The 20,581-nt window shown below is 38.1% G+C and overlaps 1 protein-coding gene across 3 annotated transcripts in view; it reads left to right on the top strand.

The window, feature by feature from the left end:
• The window catches only part of MYO1B (myosin IB), a 125,907-nt gene that overhangs the window by 98,171 nt on the left and 7,155 nt on the right, over positions 1-20,581 (top strand). The window contains exons 19-30 of one of the 3 annotated variants that reach the window (XM_087707752.1): positions 426-519; positions 1,713-1,862; positions 2,609-2,677; positions 5,155-5,241; positions 5,670-5,756; positions 9,043-9,129; positions 11,394-11,468; positions 12,595-12,729; positions 16,029-16,135; positions 18,971-19,103; positions 19,881-20,033; positions 20,178-20,305. In XM_087707752.1, the coding sequence (XP_087563878.1) occupies positions 426-519; positions 1,713-1,862; positions 2,609-2,677; positions 5,155-5,241; positions 5,670-5,756; positions 9,043-9,129; positions 11,394-11,468; positions 12,595-12,729; positions 16,029-16,135; positions 18,971-19,103; positions 19,881-20,033; positions 20,178-20,305 (1,305 nt within the window). The remainder of the gene's footprint in view (positions 1-425; positions 520-1,712; positions 1,863-2,608; positions 2,678-5,154; positions 5,242-5,669; positions 5,757-9,042; positions 9,130-11,393; positions 11,469-12,594; positions 12,730-16,028; positions 16,136-18,970; positions 19,104-19,880; positions 20,034-20,177; positions 20,306-20,581) is intronic. The other 2 variants (XM_087707759.1, XM_087707764.1) reach the window with 2 other exon arrangements.

Below are 20,581 nucleotides of genomic sequence, written 5' to 3'. Positions count from 1 at the left end.
TTCAGTAAGAAGAAGCTAAGGTCAATGTAGAATGTCATTAATTTCTTTATCTCTTTTTTCTCAATAGATTTTAGACTGTGTTAGTTAAAAATCCATACCGTGTACGGATTCTGGGAAGTGGGGGGGGGAGGAGGGGGGGTTGGGGGGGTGGAGGGAGGGAGGGGCACACACAAAAAAAATGTACTTCAATGTCTTAATGATTGACAAATGATGAAATATTTGTGTTGTTTTTTTTTAAAGAAATAAAATAAATATTTGTCATTAAAAACCTGAGATGTAAACATTCTTGGCTAACTTTTAAAAAGTGTTTATATAGCAAAGCTCTCTTTTCATAAAGTGCTGGATAATATGCAAGCTTAGCATATGAAAGAGAGACTACTTTTTTTTGACAAAGATGCTTTGCATTTTGTTTGTTTGCCTTTTAGAATTGGGGTTGAGGTCCTTTTTAATGAGCTGGAAGTCCCCGACGAAGAATACTCCTTGGGCAGATCAAAAATATTCATCCGCAATCCAAGAACGGTACGTGAAGTAATATTCCTCACTTTAGACAAATTATTTGAATAAAGGTCACCTTCTATTTTATTTCATTTAAGATGCTAGAGTTTTAATTTGATTAAGCAATGAAGGGCAAAGTTAATTAGTTTGTGGGGAAAGAAAGATGGTGGTTAATGGAGCAGCATTATTTTTTATCATTGTAGCATAAAAATAAACAGTTTCATGTTTCTCAAAACCTGATTTGCTAGGACTTGAACCTCAGGCCAGAATAAAGGGATGGACAGACAGACATTGCTTACTGTATGTCTGTTTGTCTCTCCCTCCCCCCCCCCCCCCATGATAATGATCTTACTAGTTTGGACTGCGAATGGAGGCAACCATTTTAGTATTTTTTGCAGACTCCTTGAAAACTGTATCGGATTAAAGACTAACATATTGGAAAGTGAATTGTATCGTAGCTTGTTCTATTAGCATAATTGCCTACAACAACAATAAAAATTAAAATTAAATGTGATTCCCTCCATCTACATTCTGAAATTATGAAATTATGAAATACATGGTATTGGACCTGGGTACTTGAGAGACCGCCTTCTGCCGATTACCTCCCACAGACCCATTCAATCCCACAGATTAGGCCTCCTCCGTATTCCATCTGCTGGCCAATGTCAGCTGGCGACTACTGGGAGGAGGGCCTTCTCTGTGGCTGCCCTGGCCCTTTGGAACAAGCTCCCCGTGGAGATTCGGACCCTTTCCACCCTTCGGGCCTTCCGGACGGCCGTGAAGACCTGGCTGTCCCAGCAAGCCTGGGGTTGAGTCTCCCCCCCTACTCGAATTTGCTGTGTCTGTTGTGCTTTTAAATTGTTCGTATTGTCCGATTGTTTTTGTTTTACTTTTTGTAATTTCCCCTCCCTTGGCTTTTGTTCAGCCGCCCTGAGTCCCTTCGGGGAATAGGGCGGCCTACAAATTGAATAAACTCCAACTCCAACTCTCTGCTCCTTCCATTAACCAGATTTAAAATAGATTAGACTAAAAAAAATGCATAAATTCTAAAGTCATCTGTTGAGTACCATAATTGAACCAAAGGAATTAGTACATCAAGACCTAATATTTTAGAGATCACACCAATCTAGCTTTCTTTAGAGAACCAGGTATTTTTATTGTAAATATGTATTCATTTTTATTTTTATGTTCCGTTTTTTTTTCCCAAATCGGTGTAGCTCTTCAAATTAGAAGACCTAAGAAAGCAACGTCTTGAGGATTTGGCTACATTAATCCAAAAAATTTACAGGGGCTGGAAGTGCCGCACGCATTTCCTTCTCATGAAAAAAAGTCAGATTGTGATTTCTGCCTGGTATAGAAAATATGCGGTAAGATGGGATTTTATTTGTTAGGTTGTATTTCTGCCCCTGACAGTAATTTAAAAAAGAAATGCTAACATTATGTCCAACAAAATAAAAAGTAATTCAAAGTTAAAATGTACACCAGCTTGGCTACACTGATTTGGAGTTTAATAGATTAAGGCACTGTTATAATTTAATAATTATAAGACAGTTACTTAAGTAACAGCTCACTGTAAATATTTTTTGTCTTGGTTAAAAATAACACTTTGATTTTAATTTGAAAAGCAAACAGATTTGTTGCTTATGTGTTATTGATAGGTAATGTGTTTGGGAAACAGCAACTTTTAAGCTTGTAAACAGAAAGTTTGAAATAATGGAAAAAACTGGTTTCTCACTGCAACTACAATGAAATCATTGTTAATTAAAAATATGATTTATATTCATCTTATTTAGTTATTAATCATGCTAATTATTGACCGTAATTTAATTATTTTCACTTCCTTCATGGTCAAGGTGGTGTAGGGCTGTTTTTACAGAGGTATGCTTCTAGAAACAACTGCATTTAGGAACAGGCATTCTCAAGAATAGTCCCATAAAAATACATGTCACAATAAAACCACTGAAGACATTCTTTGTTGCAGTATGGTCTGTATACTTTCTTAGATGGCCTAGAGACTGAATGAAAAAGTGTGCAGTTTGTTTAGTAACACAGTATTTTAAAACTCAACACACGTTTCTGTATGCACATACTTTATTTTTATTTTTTAATACAGCAACAAAAGAAGTACCAGCAGATCAAGCGCTCTGCTATCATTGTACAGTCTTACATCAGAGGATGGAAAGTGAGTTTAGAGAATGGCTTCAGTACGCCTTCTCTTCTCTTCTCTTCTCTTCTCTTCTCTCTCTTCTCTTCTCTTCTCTTCTCTTCTCCTATATGTATTTAATATAGGCGTTTGAGTGAGGAATCCTAATATCAAGGAGTGGACCATTCATGGGCTGATGTAGCTCCTAGCCATATTTCTTACCATAGTGTATTCTTCACATTAATGCCAGAGAAAGCTGGCTTAAAAAAAACCTGGTTTTCCTTTTCCTTTTTTTTTTTATTTGTAGCATGAACTTTCGCTTAAAAGAAAAGGTCCTAAACTTAGTGTGTTAAACTCAGGTAGAACTGAGTTTTAAAATGTCTACGAGCCACCCCAAAAACTTGCCAAAACATTTTTATTTGTTCCTAAGTGAATGCGTCAAGCCCCAAACCAAGAATGAGAAAAGGTGATTCTTCCAAGCTGAATTCATTGTTTCACGCCTCTAAACCAAACCTTGCCAGACTGAGGACTTTACTATCTGCATTTACAATATACTCTGTGAACTATTTGGGGGGCGGGGGGACTGCTTTCGCCCTCTTTCTCTCACGTATAATATCTGGCTGAGTTGCCTCTTGCTCCTCTGGAATGCACCGCTACCTACCTCCTGGGAATCTACCCCCTAACTGCATTCCATGATTGCCATGGCTATTTTGTCTTTAAAAGAGAAAAATACATCTCCTGGCTACAAAAAGGATTGTCCTGATCGTATCGTGTCTATGGAGATTCTCAGTCATCCAGGTCATGGTGGCCCCAGAGGTGCTTTTTCAAAAGACAACTGGAACTTTCTTGTTTTTTTCTCCTTCTCTTTAGAAACCTAAAATTATGTTACTGGGGAGCACGGAGGGATAATATCAACCAGTTACTGTATATTCTATCGGAAACAGAAATATTCATTTTTCTAAAAAAAAAAAATATTCTGCCACCACCTCTCCTATCCTTAGTTAAATAAATAAACATGAATGCCAATTTGGTCTAGCAGTAAAAGTGCTGGATTAGGAACAAAAAAACATGGGTTCTAGATATAGACACCGAGTGGGTAACTTTGAGCAAGTCCCTTTGTGTCAGCCCTAGGAAGATGGTACAGAAAGCCACCTGTGAAAGTGGTGCCAAGAAAACTCCATGAACGGGTCCAGGCAGTTGCTAGTCATTCCCTTCTTACTCTCGTTAGTCCCAGACGTGCATGCATCAGACGTAAATATAAGACTGTTGACCTCCCATCAACACAGTGCCACTCTGCTGTTGATGTGTGCGGCTCTGTTTATGTGGATAGAAATGGTGACTGGGATACAGTGGTGGGTTTCAAAATTTTCGAACCTCACTCTGTGGGTGTGGCCTCCTTTGTGGGAGTGGCTTGCCGGCCATGTGACCTGGTGGGAGTGGCTTGCCGGCCATGTGTTTTTGCTCTCTCTCTTTCTCCTTCCTTCCGTCCTTCCTTCCTTCCTTTCCTTTTGTCTCTGTCCCTTTTTCCTTTTTTTTCTTTCATCTCTCTCACTTTTTCTTTCTTTTTTCTTTTTTTATTTCTTTCTTCCTTTCTCTTTCTCTTTCTCTCTCTTTGTGAGTCTGTGTGTGTGTGTGTGTCAGTGGTGGGTTTCAAATTTTTTTGGAACCTCTTCTGTAGGTGTGGCCTGCTTTCCAGGTCCACTGGTGGAACCTCTTCTAACCGGTTCGGTAGAATTGACGAACCGGTTCTACCGAACTGGTAGGAACCCACCTCTGACCTACCACCACCACCCCAAAAAAAAGTAATTAACATTTCCCACTAGACACATTTTCCTCTTAGTGCATCTCAATTGTCAATGTAGCTGCTTGGGTTAAATGGCTGATTTGCGAATAGGCAATCAGTGGTAGGGTTGTAGAAATGCAACTAGGCCATGCCAATTTTAATTCTGGCCTCAGTGGTTAAATAGCTATCACAGCCCGTCTACTTTTATCTGCCAAAAAAAACTTAAGTGCAAAACTAATTAAATAAAATGCAGTTTATAGAATGTGGTTGGAATTATTATGCTTAAAATAACCTCTCCCTCCCCCCTTTTTCCCCCCATTCTCATTTAAAATCTTAGTTTAATCTGTGTTGCTTGCATCTACTTACTGTTTTTAAAACATGAGTGGTTGTGGCTTAAGATTCCAGGTCAGCAGCAGAATTTGATGAGTCTGGAAAAGCTAGTTTAGGCACCAGTCCTACTTAAGTACTCTAATAACTCTTAGGAAACAAAAACTATCTCCCCCGCTCACCAGCTCTAGTTTTAAAAGTTTTGAACAATTTTAATATTTTTTTAACCTTGCATGCTTGCATAAATAGAATTGCATAGAGTCGGAGGATTTAAAAATAAAATAGTAATAAAGCCTTTATCCTTTAGAGAGATGCGGTAAACGAGTGAACTCATCCTCCCTCCGTATTGTTTGTGCAACTGGGTTTTTTAAATGCTAACTTGAGGGCATGGGGCTTTGCTTCCTAGGCTCGGAAGCTGCTTCGTGAACTGAAGCACGAGAAACGCTGCGAAGAAGCTGTTACCACCATTGCAGCCTATTGGCACGGAGCTCAGGTAAGAAAAAAGCAGATAGGTCTTTGTTTCCTAATCACCTCCTGGTACAAAAGGTGTTCTAGATCAGTGGTCTCCAACCTTGGCAACTTTAAGACCTGTGGACTTCAACTCCCAGAGTTCCTCAGCCAGCAAAGCTGGCTGAGGAACTCTAGGAGTTGAAGTCCACAGGTCTTAAAGTTGCCAAGGTTGGAGACCACTGTTCTAGATAGAGCAGAGAAATGTTTTTCCAGCTGATTAATTTATCCCGTTTGGATCTTTTGCAGCTGTACTTTTTTAACAAATTTCAGCCTAGCTGGTGGAAGGTTCTGCATTGATACCTGTATGAAATCTCTTGTCTTTCTCTTTCACTTCCTCATTCCATTGGGAAATTGAAGCAAGCCTTTTTCTCTCTCAGAATGTTCTGTAATTCATTTTCAAATGCATCACAGGCGCGAAGGGAACTGAGGCGGCTGAAGGAGGAGGCTAGGAATAAACTTGCTATTGCAGTTATATGGGCTTACTGGCTTGGATTAAAGGTACTACATGCAAGTGTCATGTGCCCCTCCCTTCCTTACCCAAATTGCCTACCCTTTAATTAGTAAAAAGGATTCATAATCATTTTTACTAAGCTATTACACTTGAGCACCTGATAGCTGGCAACCCCTTCTCTAACCATCTCCCAGCTTAACTTGAAAACCATCCCTACTAAAAAAAAAAATCCAAGCATGCCAATTTATAGATAGCACTAATTGCTTGTTTATTAAGCCAGAAAATGATTAGACTAGTGGCTCTAAAATGTATTTTACTAAACTGAAATGTTTCTAATAATGTTTAGCGGAATGCCCATGCAATAATATTTGTATAGGTTCCTAAACTGAGGCTCTATGACAAAATGTAACTGCATTAATTAATTTCATAATGTCCCTGTATTCTAATTGTATCTTAATATCTAAGAAACAGGGTTTTTTTTTTCAACCCACACAAAATACTGTGGTATACTTTTATTATTACGTGTATATTTTTTATTGGAGAATATGGCCAAGAGCTCTGTGGCATATGAGTCAGGAATCCTACGAGACCCAATTAAAGACCCAGTTCAGGAATTTTGTAACTTAATGTATGAAGCCATGTGACATGTTAAGGGTTGGGATATTATGGTTGAAATCATTCCAAGGGCCACAGCGTTTAGCTTTTTTCAAATTTCACAAACATCAGCGCATATCTTAAGGATTGTCCATTTATCAAGTTGCAAGAGCCGAGGTGGCACAGTGGTTAAATGCAGCACTGCAGGCTACTTCAGCTGACTGCAGTTCGGCTGTTCAAATCTCACCGGCTCAAGGTTGACTCAGCCTTCCATCCTTCCGAGGTGGGTAAAATGAGGACCCGTATTGTTGGGGGCAATATGCTGACTCTGTAAACTGCTTAGAGAGGGCTGAAAGCCCTATGAAGCGGTATATAAGTCTAACTGCTATTGCTATTGCTAACCAAAATGTAGAATTAGTAACAAAATGCAGCCTGTTAAAATTCCTGTGAGCATCATATACTTCACAACAGGAACCTCCCCCCCAACTCCATGTGATAGCCAATGGAAATCAAACAATGTAATAGAAAGTGTTCTTACATATGGAGAATTTGCATGATTTATGCTCAGATTTGAGGGAAGTGCATAGGAAATGATGGCTGAGTGTAAATTGTTGCTTTTACAAGAATACCATGGAAAGATTACATGTTGGTATTGGAGGATGGAGGATGGAGATACTATTTATTTGGTTCAACATGTTAGACCTCACATGGCCGCTTAACAACCACAGTTGGGTGAGCTCAAATTGCAATCATTGAGTGAGTGCCTTGCTTAATGACTGTTATGAATTACAACCCAAATTCAAGGCTCAGTTGTGGCCATAAGTTGAGAACAACTTGCATAGGTGTGGTTTAGTATTATAGAATAAGGCTTTATGAAGCTTCAAAGGGATGTTTTGCTTTGATGAAGCCTTCGCCTCCAGTTCTACCAAGGGCTATCAGGCTAGGTAGCTTCCACAAATGCTGTGAGATTCCACATGGTATGTACTGAAGTGGCTAGCATAAATTGTCTTTGGCATGTATTGAAAGCCTTGCTGAATGAATGGCCTCCATAATTGTCTGTTTAGTTGTCTACATTGTACATCAGAGTGGCTAGCCTGGAGCCCTCTCAGCATCTGCTGAAGGTTTTTTAATTCAATGTCTTCACTGAGCATCACAGGCAATGCTGCTGTCAGTGCTTAAGCCACTTAGCTTAGAGCTTCCTCTGGGCCAATGGCCCTTGCACTCTTCAAAAGCTCTGAACAGTACTGTAAAAAATGTGGGCAGCACCTCCTCTGCAAATTGACTTTTTAGTGATTGGTATTGAAGCAGAAATGTGTACTAGAACTATTCAACCATAAAAAATTTGGCTACCACTGGGAGAAAATGCTGAGAAGCAGTGAGTAGCTTCTTTTTCAGTGAACAAATCACATTACCCCCCAGAGCCCAAAGTACTGACTGCATCGAAGTATATCCATCTTCCTTCACATAGAACTTATAAAAAGTGATGTTTGATGTAAAATGCTATTTCTATTAAACCAAAAAAGCAGTATTAATGGAAGTTAAAGCTATCTGCATTCTGATAATTTGCTGCAGATATTATTTAGTGTAATACTTTGCTTTGTTTCTTGAGGGTCTAATGGTGACGCATAGCATTAGGCTTTCACATTTGAGTTAGAGAATTGCAGAGATTTATTAGAAAATGTACAGATGGCTGAAATATTGTTAAAATAAGTATAACCAAGTGCCGAAACTGGAGCGTGTGCGCTCCAGAACACCAGAACCTGGAAGAGAGCAGCTGTGTGGCGCGCATTCCCCTGACGGAACCCGGAAAAGCACCTGGCGACAGTGCGCGTGCCCACAGAGAGGTCTGTGTGTGCCACCTCTGGCATGCGTGCCATAAGTTCGCCATCACGGTGCTAACCTAAGCCTATTAATGATCAGCTGCAGTCTTTTATTATACCATCCGACTGTTTTAAAATCTCGTGAAAGTCTATTCAAAGTACACTGGAATGACACGGTATATTTAAATAATAAGTTATGCTTTACACTGAGCTCTTTCAAACAGTAAAATTTGCAAGGCAAATCTCTTATAGACAAACCAATGTTTCAAAGTTGTAGGTCCCTGACTGGGTCTGTTGTTGCTGGTATCCAGCAGAAGACATCTGTTCTCCACTAATATTAAAGTGTAAATGTGATAAATAAATAAATGTCTTATGAATAAATATCAACAGGAGTAACAGAAAACCCTAAAGAAAAGACAGATTTTTTTTTAAAAAAAAGGTTTATTCCATTGCTGTTATACACTGAAATATTGTAGCTGAGACGTGGTATTCATTGATTATCTTTTGTGACTAACCCCCCCCCCCCAATTTTGAGAAAAATGTATTGATATCGACTAAAACGAAAGGAGGTTAATATGTGCTCTAAACTGGTTTCCTTCGGATACTTGCCATTGCTGAATGGAATACATAAACTGGTTTCTAATATTTTAGTCTGAATTAACTTCCTCTCGGGAAAAGGTTTTCCACTATTCACCCTTTGGCAAACGCCCTATGAGAATGCTACTACAAGGGAATGTCTGCCACTTATTCTTCAGATATGCCTTCGGGAAGCAGCTTTCCAGCCAATCTTCACACTGGCACGCTGGGTTCCATGGGTTTCCTATTGCTTTTTCATCTTCCCAAAATCAGCTGTTCTCTTTCTCATCATGGTTCTTTCTGCATCAGGCTGTCTCTGTGATTCACTATCTAAACTTTTTAGGCTCGGAGGGAGTTGAAACGCTTGAAGGAGAAGGCTAGGCGTAAGCATGCTGTGGCAGTCATATGGGCTTACTGGCTTGGACTAAAGGTACTTTCTCAAACAACTCCCTGATTTTAGTAATAATAATAAAGCGTGACATCTATCTACTAATACATAATCAACTTCTGGGGCTATGGGCTGTAACAAGCATGATCTCTAAGGGAATTGTTTTTCTTCTGAGACCTTTAAAAACAGTCTTGTATGTTTTTAACCAGGCATTTCTAAGATGTGTGCGTATATGCCTCTCCATTATTGCCACCAATTTCCAAATATAGTCAAATAAGCTGAATAACCAGTTCATGGATCGTATTTTGGAATGAAGTAGGAAAAAGTTAAATGTGATTATTGGACATTTGGGGGTCTTGCTGTATAGAAGTTTGGATTGTACTCAGTTTTCCCGAAAATAAGACCTCCCTGGATAATAAGCCCAATTGGGCTTTTGAACGCATGCGCTAAAATAAGCCATTCCCCAAAAAATAAGCTCTACTCAAAAATATTACAACACAACAGCAGCCATGAAGTGACCACTCTCATGCCTCCTGCACCTCAAAAATAATAAGATCTCCCTGAAAATAAGGCCAAGTGCTTATTTCGGGGGTCAAAAGAAACATGGTATATCGAAATGACTATCAGAATTGTTGATTGTGTTAAATAGCACAAAGCTTGGCAACTGCCTTCAAGTGGATCTACTCCAAACTAATCTGTGGTGAATTGTGGTGATTTCTGCAGGAAGCTCTCTTTCCCAACAAAGTATGTTTTCCACCAGCAGCAATTAAAGGAGGGGGAGGGAGGGGGCGTATTTGAAGAAAAGTATTTGAAGAAAACGTAAAAGGTAAATAACGTTAGTCCAAGTTAGAAGTTACTAGATTAAAGCACTCGTGTCTATGCTTATTGGTTGGATTTGTCTGATTCTCTGCATATGCAACCTGAGAAAAGATGACTCGGGCTTACGCATGCATCAGTCTTTTTATAGATGCTTTTTGAAACTCAGACGAGATATTGTTTGTTCCAAACACAATTGCACTGAAATGATCTCCCACTGCAGCCTAATTCAAACTTTTCTAGAAATCAGTCGTATATTTAAAAGCACCTCTGCTGCACTATCCATTCCGTTAAGTTTCTGATGCCATGAAAAGTGTGGACTCTACACTTCCTGTCAGTGAAACATGCATGTCATACAATTCCTTTTATGTAGCAATAGCACTTATATACCACTTTAGAGTGCGTTACAGCCCTCTCTAAGAGGTTTACATAGTCAGCCTAAGCTTCTATTGTGCTTCTTCGTGAATTGGCTGTTGTTTCACTTCAGGTTGCTCTCTTTCACTGTGTGGTTGAGTGGTGTTCTCAATTGCTGTTTCTTTTCTCTTTTTGATAATTCGTTATAGCTCTGCCCAGCCATAGTGGATTCAGTATGGATCCTAGCAGTTTTCAAATATTTAGAAACTTTTCAAAATAATTTTTGAAAATTATACATAATACAACCCTTAACAATCATACAGTATATTGTCTTTTGGCATTTTATTTCCTCTTGTTGTGGTTTTGTTTGCAATTACATTAAATGGATATACCATATTGAAATGAATGGAAAATTTGAACAGACAAGTGTCAAGAATAATAATATTCGGTTACTAGCAACTTCCCATTACAAGAGAGAGGAAATAACAAAATGCTTCTCTTTTCTAGCACCTCTGCTATTCTTTTTTAAAGAAAAGTCAAGATAATATAAGGGGGCTCTTTTTGAACACTTAATGTTTTCTTTAAAAGCCCCATTAGTCCATAGTCTAAATGTGTTGTTTTCACACTGAAAAACCGAAGTTGTGGTTGTGGGAAGTGTCAAACATGAAACTTGCACATCCAAATCAATAAGAGTATCACTGCTCAATCTCTAAGTGGCTGTACTTGAAAAAGTTGTATCCGATAATAACAACGCTTTCAAAATTAGAACCAGTCCTGTTTTAATGTGGCACTAGAGTCTGGCTTTCTTAATTTTGAAAAAGATTCTAATTTACATGAATAAATACATAGCTAATATATTTATACTATTTCCTATAAGTTGTGTTTTCCAGATATGTAACTATAAAATCAAATTGTATGTTGTCTAGATTATTGTAGAAGAATTTACAAATTGATCTAGAATCATGTTTATTGGAGAAATTATTTCCTCTTTGTTTTATAGCTCTAATGTTAGAAAAAGTTGTCATTAAATAACAGGTCATAAATTGAGGACTACCTGTAATGTCTGTGTCCTAGGATAGCGCCCCACCCCTCCCAAGAAGCTATCTGTTTATTCTAAAATTTTAACTTTTAACCAGGTTCGTAGAGAGTACAGGAAATTTTTCCGAGCCAACGCTGGAAGGAAAATTTATGAATTTATACTTCAAAAAATTGTAAGTATTTTGCTTGTATAACACTACTACGGTTGTAGGAAGATTTTACTTTTACAGTATGAACAAAAAGAAAATAAAGATGAAATGGCACTGTTTTTATAATAGATAGAAAACGAGAGTGAAGTACCAGAATTGTCTTTGCCATAGGCAAGAGGTACTCTTCTGTAAAATTAAAAAATTATCATGACTTTCATTTTTAACATCTCTACCTCTTAGGGTTTTTAAATAATATTGTCCTTCTTTTATTTTTGCATTTGCTGCTTAAAGTGACATCCCTCGGTCTGCAAGGAAACCAAATCCCCTGTAGCTTTCTTAACCGAAATCCAGCAAATAGTCTCCAATTTAGTTAATTTTCTGTAAGGCCTGGACATGAAAATGATAGCTCGAATTGCCAAAAATGAGTACTTTTCTCCCCTGATATAAATAATTATTTCCATTCTTTCAGCAGAATATTTATATCAGGAAACTGGTATAAGTGAAAGAATTGTTCTAGAATTCCCGTATGTATTAGCACAACACTTCTCTTCCATATGTTTATTCCAGCTTCTGCAAGAGCCTGAGTTTTTTTTTTTAATTGATCGAGTTTTAAAACTGTCCATCTCCCTCACAGGACATTAAAAAACAGTATATAAAATTTAAGAGGCAGGAAATGTTAAAAATTAATTAAAAGGCGAAAGGAGGGCTTTCAGGGAGCTAATCAGCCCCATGACCACATGGGCCTATGTGAGCCTTAGCCAAGATTGCAGAGCCATGCTTTCATGCCTTTCTGGAAGGCCAGGAGAGCAGGGGCTCACCTCGTCTTGGGGAGGGGGGGGGGAGAGAATGTTCCGAGGGCCGGGATCAACACCAGGGAAGATTCTCTTTCTGGACCCCACCAATCGGAATACTTTGGCTAAGAGGATCTGCAACATATACCTTCCTTACCCGACCAGGTAGAATGGGCTGAATTATGGGATGAGGATGGTTCCATAGGACAGGTAATCTGACCCAGGCTATGCAGGGCTTTAAAGATACCATTCCATTAAGAGAGGTTTTAAACCTTACAAATAAATAAATGTGTAATGATTAAAATGAAGACTTTTTCGAGGGGGAAAATGTTTTTTTTTTTCCTATTTTTCTAACCTAGATTCAGAAATACTTTTTGGAAATGAAGAATAAGATGCCTTCTTTATCACCAGTAGACAAAAACTGGCCAGCAAGGCCTTACCTGTTCTTGGATTTGACTCATAAGGAACTGAAGAGGATATTCCACTTGTGGAGGGTAATGATGTAACTCTGGAATTAATCATTTATTTTGGTTGTACTTTTATTAATAAGCATGAAAGCTGAAAATCACAAATAAAAAGATGCAAAAAGTAAAGCTTCTAACCATCTTTTCAGGTACTCTGTTTCGATTAAAGTTCTTTTACCAATTTATACAAAATTCAATGGCTACAATGAAAATGTTTTAAATGGCACAATTCTATAATTTACATGCAGCCTTGGTGTTACTCAGTTCCTACAAAAGGAGCATTTATCTTAATATGTGTTTAGCCATCAGTGTCGTAAGTCAAGGTCACCGTTAAATCCTGTTTACAAAAATCTGGAGCTATTTGCTATTCAAGCAAAGTGCAACCGGTGATATGGCACATGCAATGTGTTAACAGTGGAATTCCCCAGACAAATCAGTTGAAACTTGAAATGCAGTGTCTCCCAGACCTGTACTGAAGAAGATACACATTATAAAGTTTAATTGCTACATGTAGTGGAACCAAAATGAAAAATGTAGCTGATCAAACATTATATATATATTTAGTGTCACAACCCCTGGTATGCCCAAATATGGGAGGAAGTTCACCGCTTCCATTCTCTGTCCATCGGCTCGTCATAAGAGACCATCCAGACAGAAACCCAATATTTTTACTGTTGCCTTTGTTACATTTGTGTTGTATTTGTGCTGATAAATAAATAAAGGGAGACTAGTATAGATCTATTTCAAGCTATTTAGCTCTCATCAGCTAGCCATACCCTTACTGGGATTTGAACCTGTGCTGTATTGCATCTTAGGCAGATGTGTTAACCATTAAGCCACAAGGTTCTTCTCCTTATCAACTGAGCCAGGGAGAAAGGTATATATTTAAAGTCACAACCCCTGGTATGCCCAAATATGGGAGGAAGTTCACCGCTTCCATTCTCGTCATAAGAGACCATCCAGACAGAAACCCAATATTTTTACTGTTGCCTTTGTTACATTTGTGTTGCATTTGTGCTGATAAATAAATAAAGGGAGACTAGTATAGATCTATTTCAAACTATTTAGCTCTCATCAGCTTTATTTATTTATCAGCACAAATGCAACACAAATGTAACAAAGACAACAGTAAAAATAATGGCTTTCTGTCGTGATGGTCTCTTGTGATGAGCCGATAGACAGAAAAAGGAAGCAGTATGCTTCCTCCCATATTTGGGCATACCAGGGGTTATGACACTGAATACATACCTATTTCCCTGGCTCAGCTGATAAAGGAGGAGAACCTTGTGGCTTAGTGGTTAACACAACTGCTTAATATGTAATACAGCACAGGTTCAAATCCCAGTAAGGGTATGGCTAGCTGATGAGAGCTAAATAGCTTGAAATAGATCGATACTAGTCTCCCTTTATTTATTTATCAGCACAAATGCAACATACACACACACACACACACACATGCATATGTATTTGTATATTAATGTATGTTACCAAATCACAGCAGATAGTGACCCCTAGCCAACCATGGTTGTCATCAAAAAAGTTAAGATCCAAACTGATAAATCTCAGAAGGCAATATGACATTTATATAATGCGGGCAAGAAAAGTGTGTTTATATAGATTTCGAGAGGAAGTGTAGTGAACTGAAAACAGCTCTGTGAAAGCAGATCTGGCAACTGCATCAGAGCCCAAGGAACTGGTAAGTAGACTGGTTCCTTGAAAATATAAGGAGGACATTTGGATATGGATAAGGAGAGGACGAGAGATCACCCACATATGCTCTGGATGGCTACTGTTTCTTGTGAGGAAACCACAGAGCAACAGTTTTCTGCAGGTATGAATACTGAGTGATTAGCCATCTTGTTAGCAACTGCAGCAGAACCTTTTAAAGGACAGTAAGTTTGCAAATCTTACTTTCTGATTACTTTGGGAAATTACCCATTATCCATTTTAAAATTATTAAAGATCTTTGGCATGATAAGTTTGAAAAGTCTTCATTGGGTTAAGTTTACCTTCAACTCTGAACAAAGGAAAAGTTAATTACAAGGCTCAGAGCTTCAAAAATTTGAAATAAACAGCAAAACGTTAAGTATGATTTTGATTTAGAAAGTGATACATAGACTAACGTTCCAAATTAAATTTGTAATATTGAAACTTTTACAATCAAAATTTGAAATTAATTTTACAGAGCAAACAGCTTCTGGTGGGAAATAGATCTATTTGGTTTTGGGAAGACATAAGAGAGATAAGTAATTTCAGGATTTAAAAACTGGACACTAGCGGGGACTAAAGATTTAAAATTTAATCCTGTCTATGCAATAGGACAAAAACGAAATAAAGAGAAATCAAATTCTATGACAATATTTGAATGAAGTACAGATTAAGACTATTAGAAGATAAAGGGAGGAATATAAAGGTTTATTTGATCAAGGTTCAAACAAAATATGTTTTTACTTTTGACAATTCTTTATGGATTTTCTGCTTACACCAATACTGAAAAGATGATGCTTTATGGATTTGGTTATTGATAAAGGATGAGATATGGGATGAAGATATAATTGTTTGCAATCATGGAACCAGGTGTGTGGGGAGTGAAGAGTTATTAAATTTGTTTATACCTATGGTGAAAGCTGGAAGTCATTTCTTCTCTCTTTTATGTTGTATTCCTTTTTCTTCTCTTTCTTTTTTCTTTCCCCTTGCAGCTTTTATCTTTTCTCTTTCTTTCTCTTTCTTGAAGATTCATTTGGTTTAGGCTTTACTGTTGCAATAAACATTCTTAATAAAATTATATTAAAGAAAGAAGAGAGAGAGACTATGTGTCAGCACTAACGTGTTTGTTTTTAATCACTAGGAAACAAATTCAATTCAAGAAAGTTCTTAAAGTAATTAGTTTTAAAACAGAAAATGCATAAAAATAATGGTTTTTAGTGAATTTTGTGATAAATATATAGGCAGTCCTCATTTAACAACCACAGTTTGAACAGGCAACTCAGTTGTTAAGCAAAGCTGTCATTAAGAGAAACAATGACTGAGCTTATGATCTTACCTCAATTTTCCTTTACTTTACAGACCTGTGAAAATTGTAAATGCAAGGTCATATAGTCATAAAATTACTTTTTCATCACTTGTCATAATTGTGAGTGGCCACTAAATGAGGCAGTTGCTAAATGAGGACTACCTGTCCTTTCAGAAGAGAAACCGTAAATGTAAATTGAGGACTGATATTGATGTTGACGGCTATGTTTATAGGAAACATATATATATATCTTAAGCATAGGAAAAGAGCAAGCCAGTTTCAATTTTGTGATTCATTTGCAACGCTTTATTTTCAGTGTAAAAAGTACAGGGATCAGTTTACAGACCAAAAGAAGCTCATTTATGAAGAAAAACTGGAAGCTAGTGAACTTTTCAAGGACAGAAAAGCTTTATATCCAGCCAGGTAATGAAACAGTCTGGTAACTTTGCTGACGTTGCAACATAATACACCCAGATTGGGAAGGAAGAAATTTGCCAAAAAAATCCTATCCATTTTTTTTTGTCACAGACTGCCACTGTCAAGCCATTACCAGTTTAAAGATCATCAACATCCTTCCTTGAGAATATACAATAAATTAAATAATTAGCGCTCTAACAACTTAGTTCAGTGATGGCAAATCTTTTTGTCCTCGCGTGCTGAAATTGTGCCTACATCCACAATGCAATGCGCATGTGACACCTCCCCTCCCACATGGTGGATGGGGGCGTTTTTGCCCTCCCGAGGCTCCAGAGGCATTCCTCAAGCTTCCAGGAGAGTGAAAATGGCCTCCCCTGGGCTCTGAGGCCCTCCGGAGGCCGGAAACAGGATAGTTTTTGGACTTGCAGAACTTCTGGAAGTCCCATTTTCTGCCCTCCCCAGGCTCTGGAGGTTTTCTCGAGCCTCCGGGAGGGAAAAAACTGTTCCCCCCCCCCAGGGCTCCCCTAGGCTCCAGAGGGCAGAAACAGGCCTGTGATAAACACCCAGGAAGTCCCATTTTTTGCCCTCCCCAAGCTCTGGAGGTTTTCTCGAGCCTCCGGGAGGGCAAAAACAGTCCCCCCCCCCCCCTTGCGCTCCAGAGGCCCTCCCTGAAACTTCCTGGCACCAAAAACAGAACGCTGATAGTTTAAAATGTTAAACTGCCTCTCAGGTAGCAGCAGAATCCCATCATAAAACAGTGCCCCCAGTCCCCTGATCTTTCATGCAATCCATAAAAATACCATGTTTAATGGTATTGAATTTACTGAAAGGTTTAACACAAAGACCCAAGATGGATACAGATTCCCCATTTTATGTCCTAACGATCTTCTCCAGGATGATCAATGCTGCTTTTCATCCATATCTATGCCTGAATGGGAACTGAAAGGGAACAGAAAATCAATTTCTTCTACTGTAGTATCCATGTTTTCAACAACACTCCCCAGAAAGGGAAAACAGGGCAGAAATTTTACAGTGTAGTGAGATTGAAGGATACCCTCTTCGAGAGATGGTGTAGCACCATTTTTTTCAAGGCAGGTGGCATCTCACTCTCCTTTAGAGGGGCATTGAGCACCTCTTAGTAATACATATCCCACCTGGCTTCCCAAAGGGAGCACGTAAGGCATGGGTCTGTTCTACAGGTAGAAGAGCATGTATCCATATCCTCAACTCCTATGAGAACCTCAGGTTAACATGACAAAGCATCAATCTGCCTCCCCCCAACCCTGCCTATTTGGATTCCAGTTATACACAAACATGATTAGCTGTACCCACAAAGAAACATGCCACAATGGGCGAGCCCTCTTCTTTATTCCTTGTATTTCAATCAGGGAATAAAGATGTTAAAGTCCATCTCTTTTTATTGGATCTGCAACCTGGCAAATCTTCCTCTGACTATTGTCTCTAATAGCTTCCATCCACCAGTTGTTTTCCAGGAACTCTAGAAGAACTCTCTCTATATATATGAGACTTGTTCATATATTGCCTGCCCTCCCCCAGTCCCACCAGGTTTATCACAGTTTTAAAGTTCTTTTTGTACAATGCCTGGCAGTTTTTATCTTATCAGTTTCTTAAACAGCCAAATAACTTGTCTCCAGTTTTTTCGGATCAATCCAAGATAACATTCTTTGTTTCAGACAGTGGATTTTGCTTAAGGAATCAGTGCATTGTTGACATTCTTTTACCTCATTTGGAAACAAAATTATCTAATTGATAAAGACAACCAGAAAGAGTTTTGCAACTTATAAGAAATGATTGTCATCAGAAATACGATGTTTTGCAAGTTAAAGTTAATTTAGTGCTTGTGGGGGTAGCTGAACCACTGTCTGTTTTCTTAGAAGTGTTCTAGGATAGGCACTTTCTATAGATTTTTTCCAGAGTTTTGGACTAAAACTCCTATTATTGCTTGCCATTAGCTGTACTAACGGAGGTTGATGGGAATTAGGCCAAAGTACCTGGACCACAAGTGCTTATCTTTTCTATCAAGGTTGAGGAAATGTTACCACAGAAGGAGGACTACATGCTAAGAAAATGAGTACCATTACATATTTACCTTTACTAAAAAAAAACACCATTTAATCTGATAACATAGAATTGCAGTTTATTGAAGTTAAGGTTCAGAATTTAAAAGCAGAGTCTGTTGAGTTTGCAATTAATTCCAATAGAAGATAATATATGTACCTCAGGATTGAGCGGTGGAGTCCTTGGCTGGTCCTGAGTTTGGTTGTTAGTTTGCAGATGTTTCATTATCCAACTATGTAACATCATCAGTGCTGGTGAGTGTAGAGTTTGCTCTCTGTTTATATACAGTAGCTTCTCCTACCAGTGTTGGTGGAACTGTGGTTTTCTCCTTGGTAGTTCCTTGATTGTTACTCTGAGGTGCAGTAGTTCCCAGCGAGGAGGAAACCATACCACCAACAATGGCAGGGCAAGCTACTGCATTTAAACAGGGAGCAAACCAGGGGTGAAATGCTACCGATTCGGACCAGTTTGCCCGAACCGGTAGTAAAAAATGCTACAGCAAGGAAACAACCAAGCTCAGAGAGCACCAAGGACTTGGTGGAATTGATTGAATTTACCCCACTTCTCTGGTTAGCTGTAGCCATGATATTTCTCTGTGATCTGCCATCTAGCCCTGTTTAGGTTTTTGAAAACAGTTAAAGATAACCTAGCAACCGTCCAGCTGTGCAGTGGTGTTCTGCAGGCTAAAGATTTGTCAAGAAGACCTAAAGTATTGCGTGTGTCTTTGAATTGTTATTAAATTTATGTTTCTTTTACTTAAAGTGTTGGACAGCCTTTCCAGGGGGCTTATCTTGAAATCAGTAAGAACCCCAAGTACAAGAAACTGAAGGATGCTGCTGAAGAAAAATTTATTATTGCTGAAGTAGTAAACAAAGTTAACAGAGCAAATGGAAAGGTAAAATCATTTCTACATGGGGAAAGATTGATACATGTAAAATATTTTATCCAATCTTAGGCAATCAATAGAGCTTTGTTCTTCAGAGTTACCTTGTATTCTTTGAGTTTTGATCCCCAAAATGAAGGCATAGCAATAATCATTTCATTTTATATGCATGCATGCATACATACATACATACATACATACAGTACATACATACAGTACATACATATAACAAGTAAGACACCCATAACACTCCTCGGGATGTGTGTTCTGTTAAGATACAGCCTGTTGTGCCTTAAAATGGCTTCTACTGTACAACGCAGTGGAGTTGCCATGGTAATGGCTTCACAGTACTCCACAAGGGGACTCCTTGTAAGGCGGAAAATTCAACATTATAAATTATGTTTGGTCCCGACATTTTCCTCCTATAAATAAATACCCAGACAATGCCAAATTATTAGCTAGTAGTTTATCTTTTTAATGTTATATATAATTCTCTTTCTTCTTAGTGTGTATTTAGGGTAGTGATTTCTTGAGTGCTGTAGTTAACATGTAAACATTAATCACACTTAATAATTCATTTTATTCCTGGATAACTATTTCCTTACAATAATCTATAACTCAGGTAATTTATTTTTATTTGACAGGAAACGTAAGAGTCCAGCTTTATTTGCTGAACTGTATCATCTTCCTTTGCAGTTAACTTTAAAATGTCTGCGCAGAGGCATTAATACACTGGAAGTTAATATTTTTGAATTTGCAGAAAAGTAAATCACTCTCATTCTTTTTCAGTGCACAGCTAGGATTTTCTTGCTCACAAAAAATAATGTCCTACTTGCTGACCAGAAATCGGGGCAAATCAAGACAGAGGTTCCTTTGGGAGATGTCACTAAAGTGTCTATGAGCTCTCAAAGTGATGGTTTCTTTGCTGTGCATCTCAAAGAGGTAGGAATAAAATAACATCAATAGTAATAAAGAACTGGCAATTACAATTTTACAGAGTAAGAGAACAGTATATCTTTCATGCATAGAAGAGCCTTGATATATTTGAATTTTTTTTTCAATACCTTGATGAATTGTCTTTTCTAGGGCTCTGGAGCAGCTGGAAAGGGTGATTTCCTGTTCAGCAGTGATCATCTGATTGAAATGGCCACAAAGCTCTACCGCACGATGCTTAGCCAAACCAAGCAGAAGCTCAGCATTGAAATATCTGATGAGTATGTTTGGATTCGTCTAATTTAAATAGTTTCTATTAAAGATAGATAGATAGATAGATAGATAGATAGATAGATAGATAGATAGATAGATAGATAGACAGACAGACAGACAGACAGACAGACAGACAGACAGACAGACAGACAGATAGATAGATATAGATATAATAGATAAAAACCAAAGCAGGGAAATCATGTAACAAGAACATTCCATTTGAAAATAAATTATAACATATTTAATGTGAAATGTAGTGCTGTTTAATACAGCCGACCATAAAA

Source organism: Thamnophis sirtalis, unplaced genomic scaffold (genome assembly GCF_051295495.1).
Source record: "Thamnophis sirtalis isolate CommonGarterSnake01/CBP01778 unplaced genomic scaffold, rThaSir2_p1.2 scaffold_1, whole genome shotgun sequence".
In the NCBI taxonomy this organism is placed as follows: Eukaryota; Metazoa; Chordata; class Lepidosauria; order Squamata; family Natricidae; genus Thamnophis; species Thamnophis sirtalis.
This window is presented reverse-complemented; position numbering and strand designations above follow the sequence as displayed.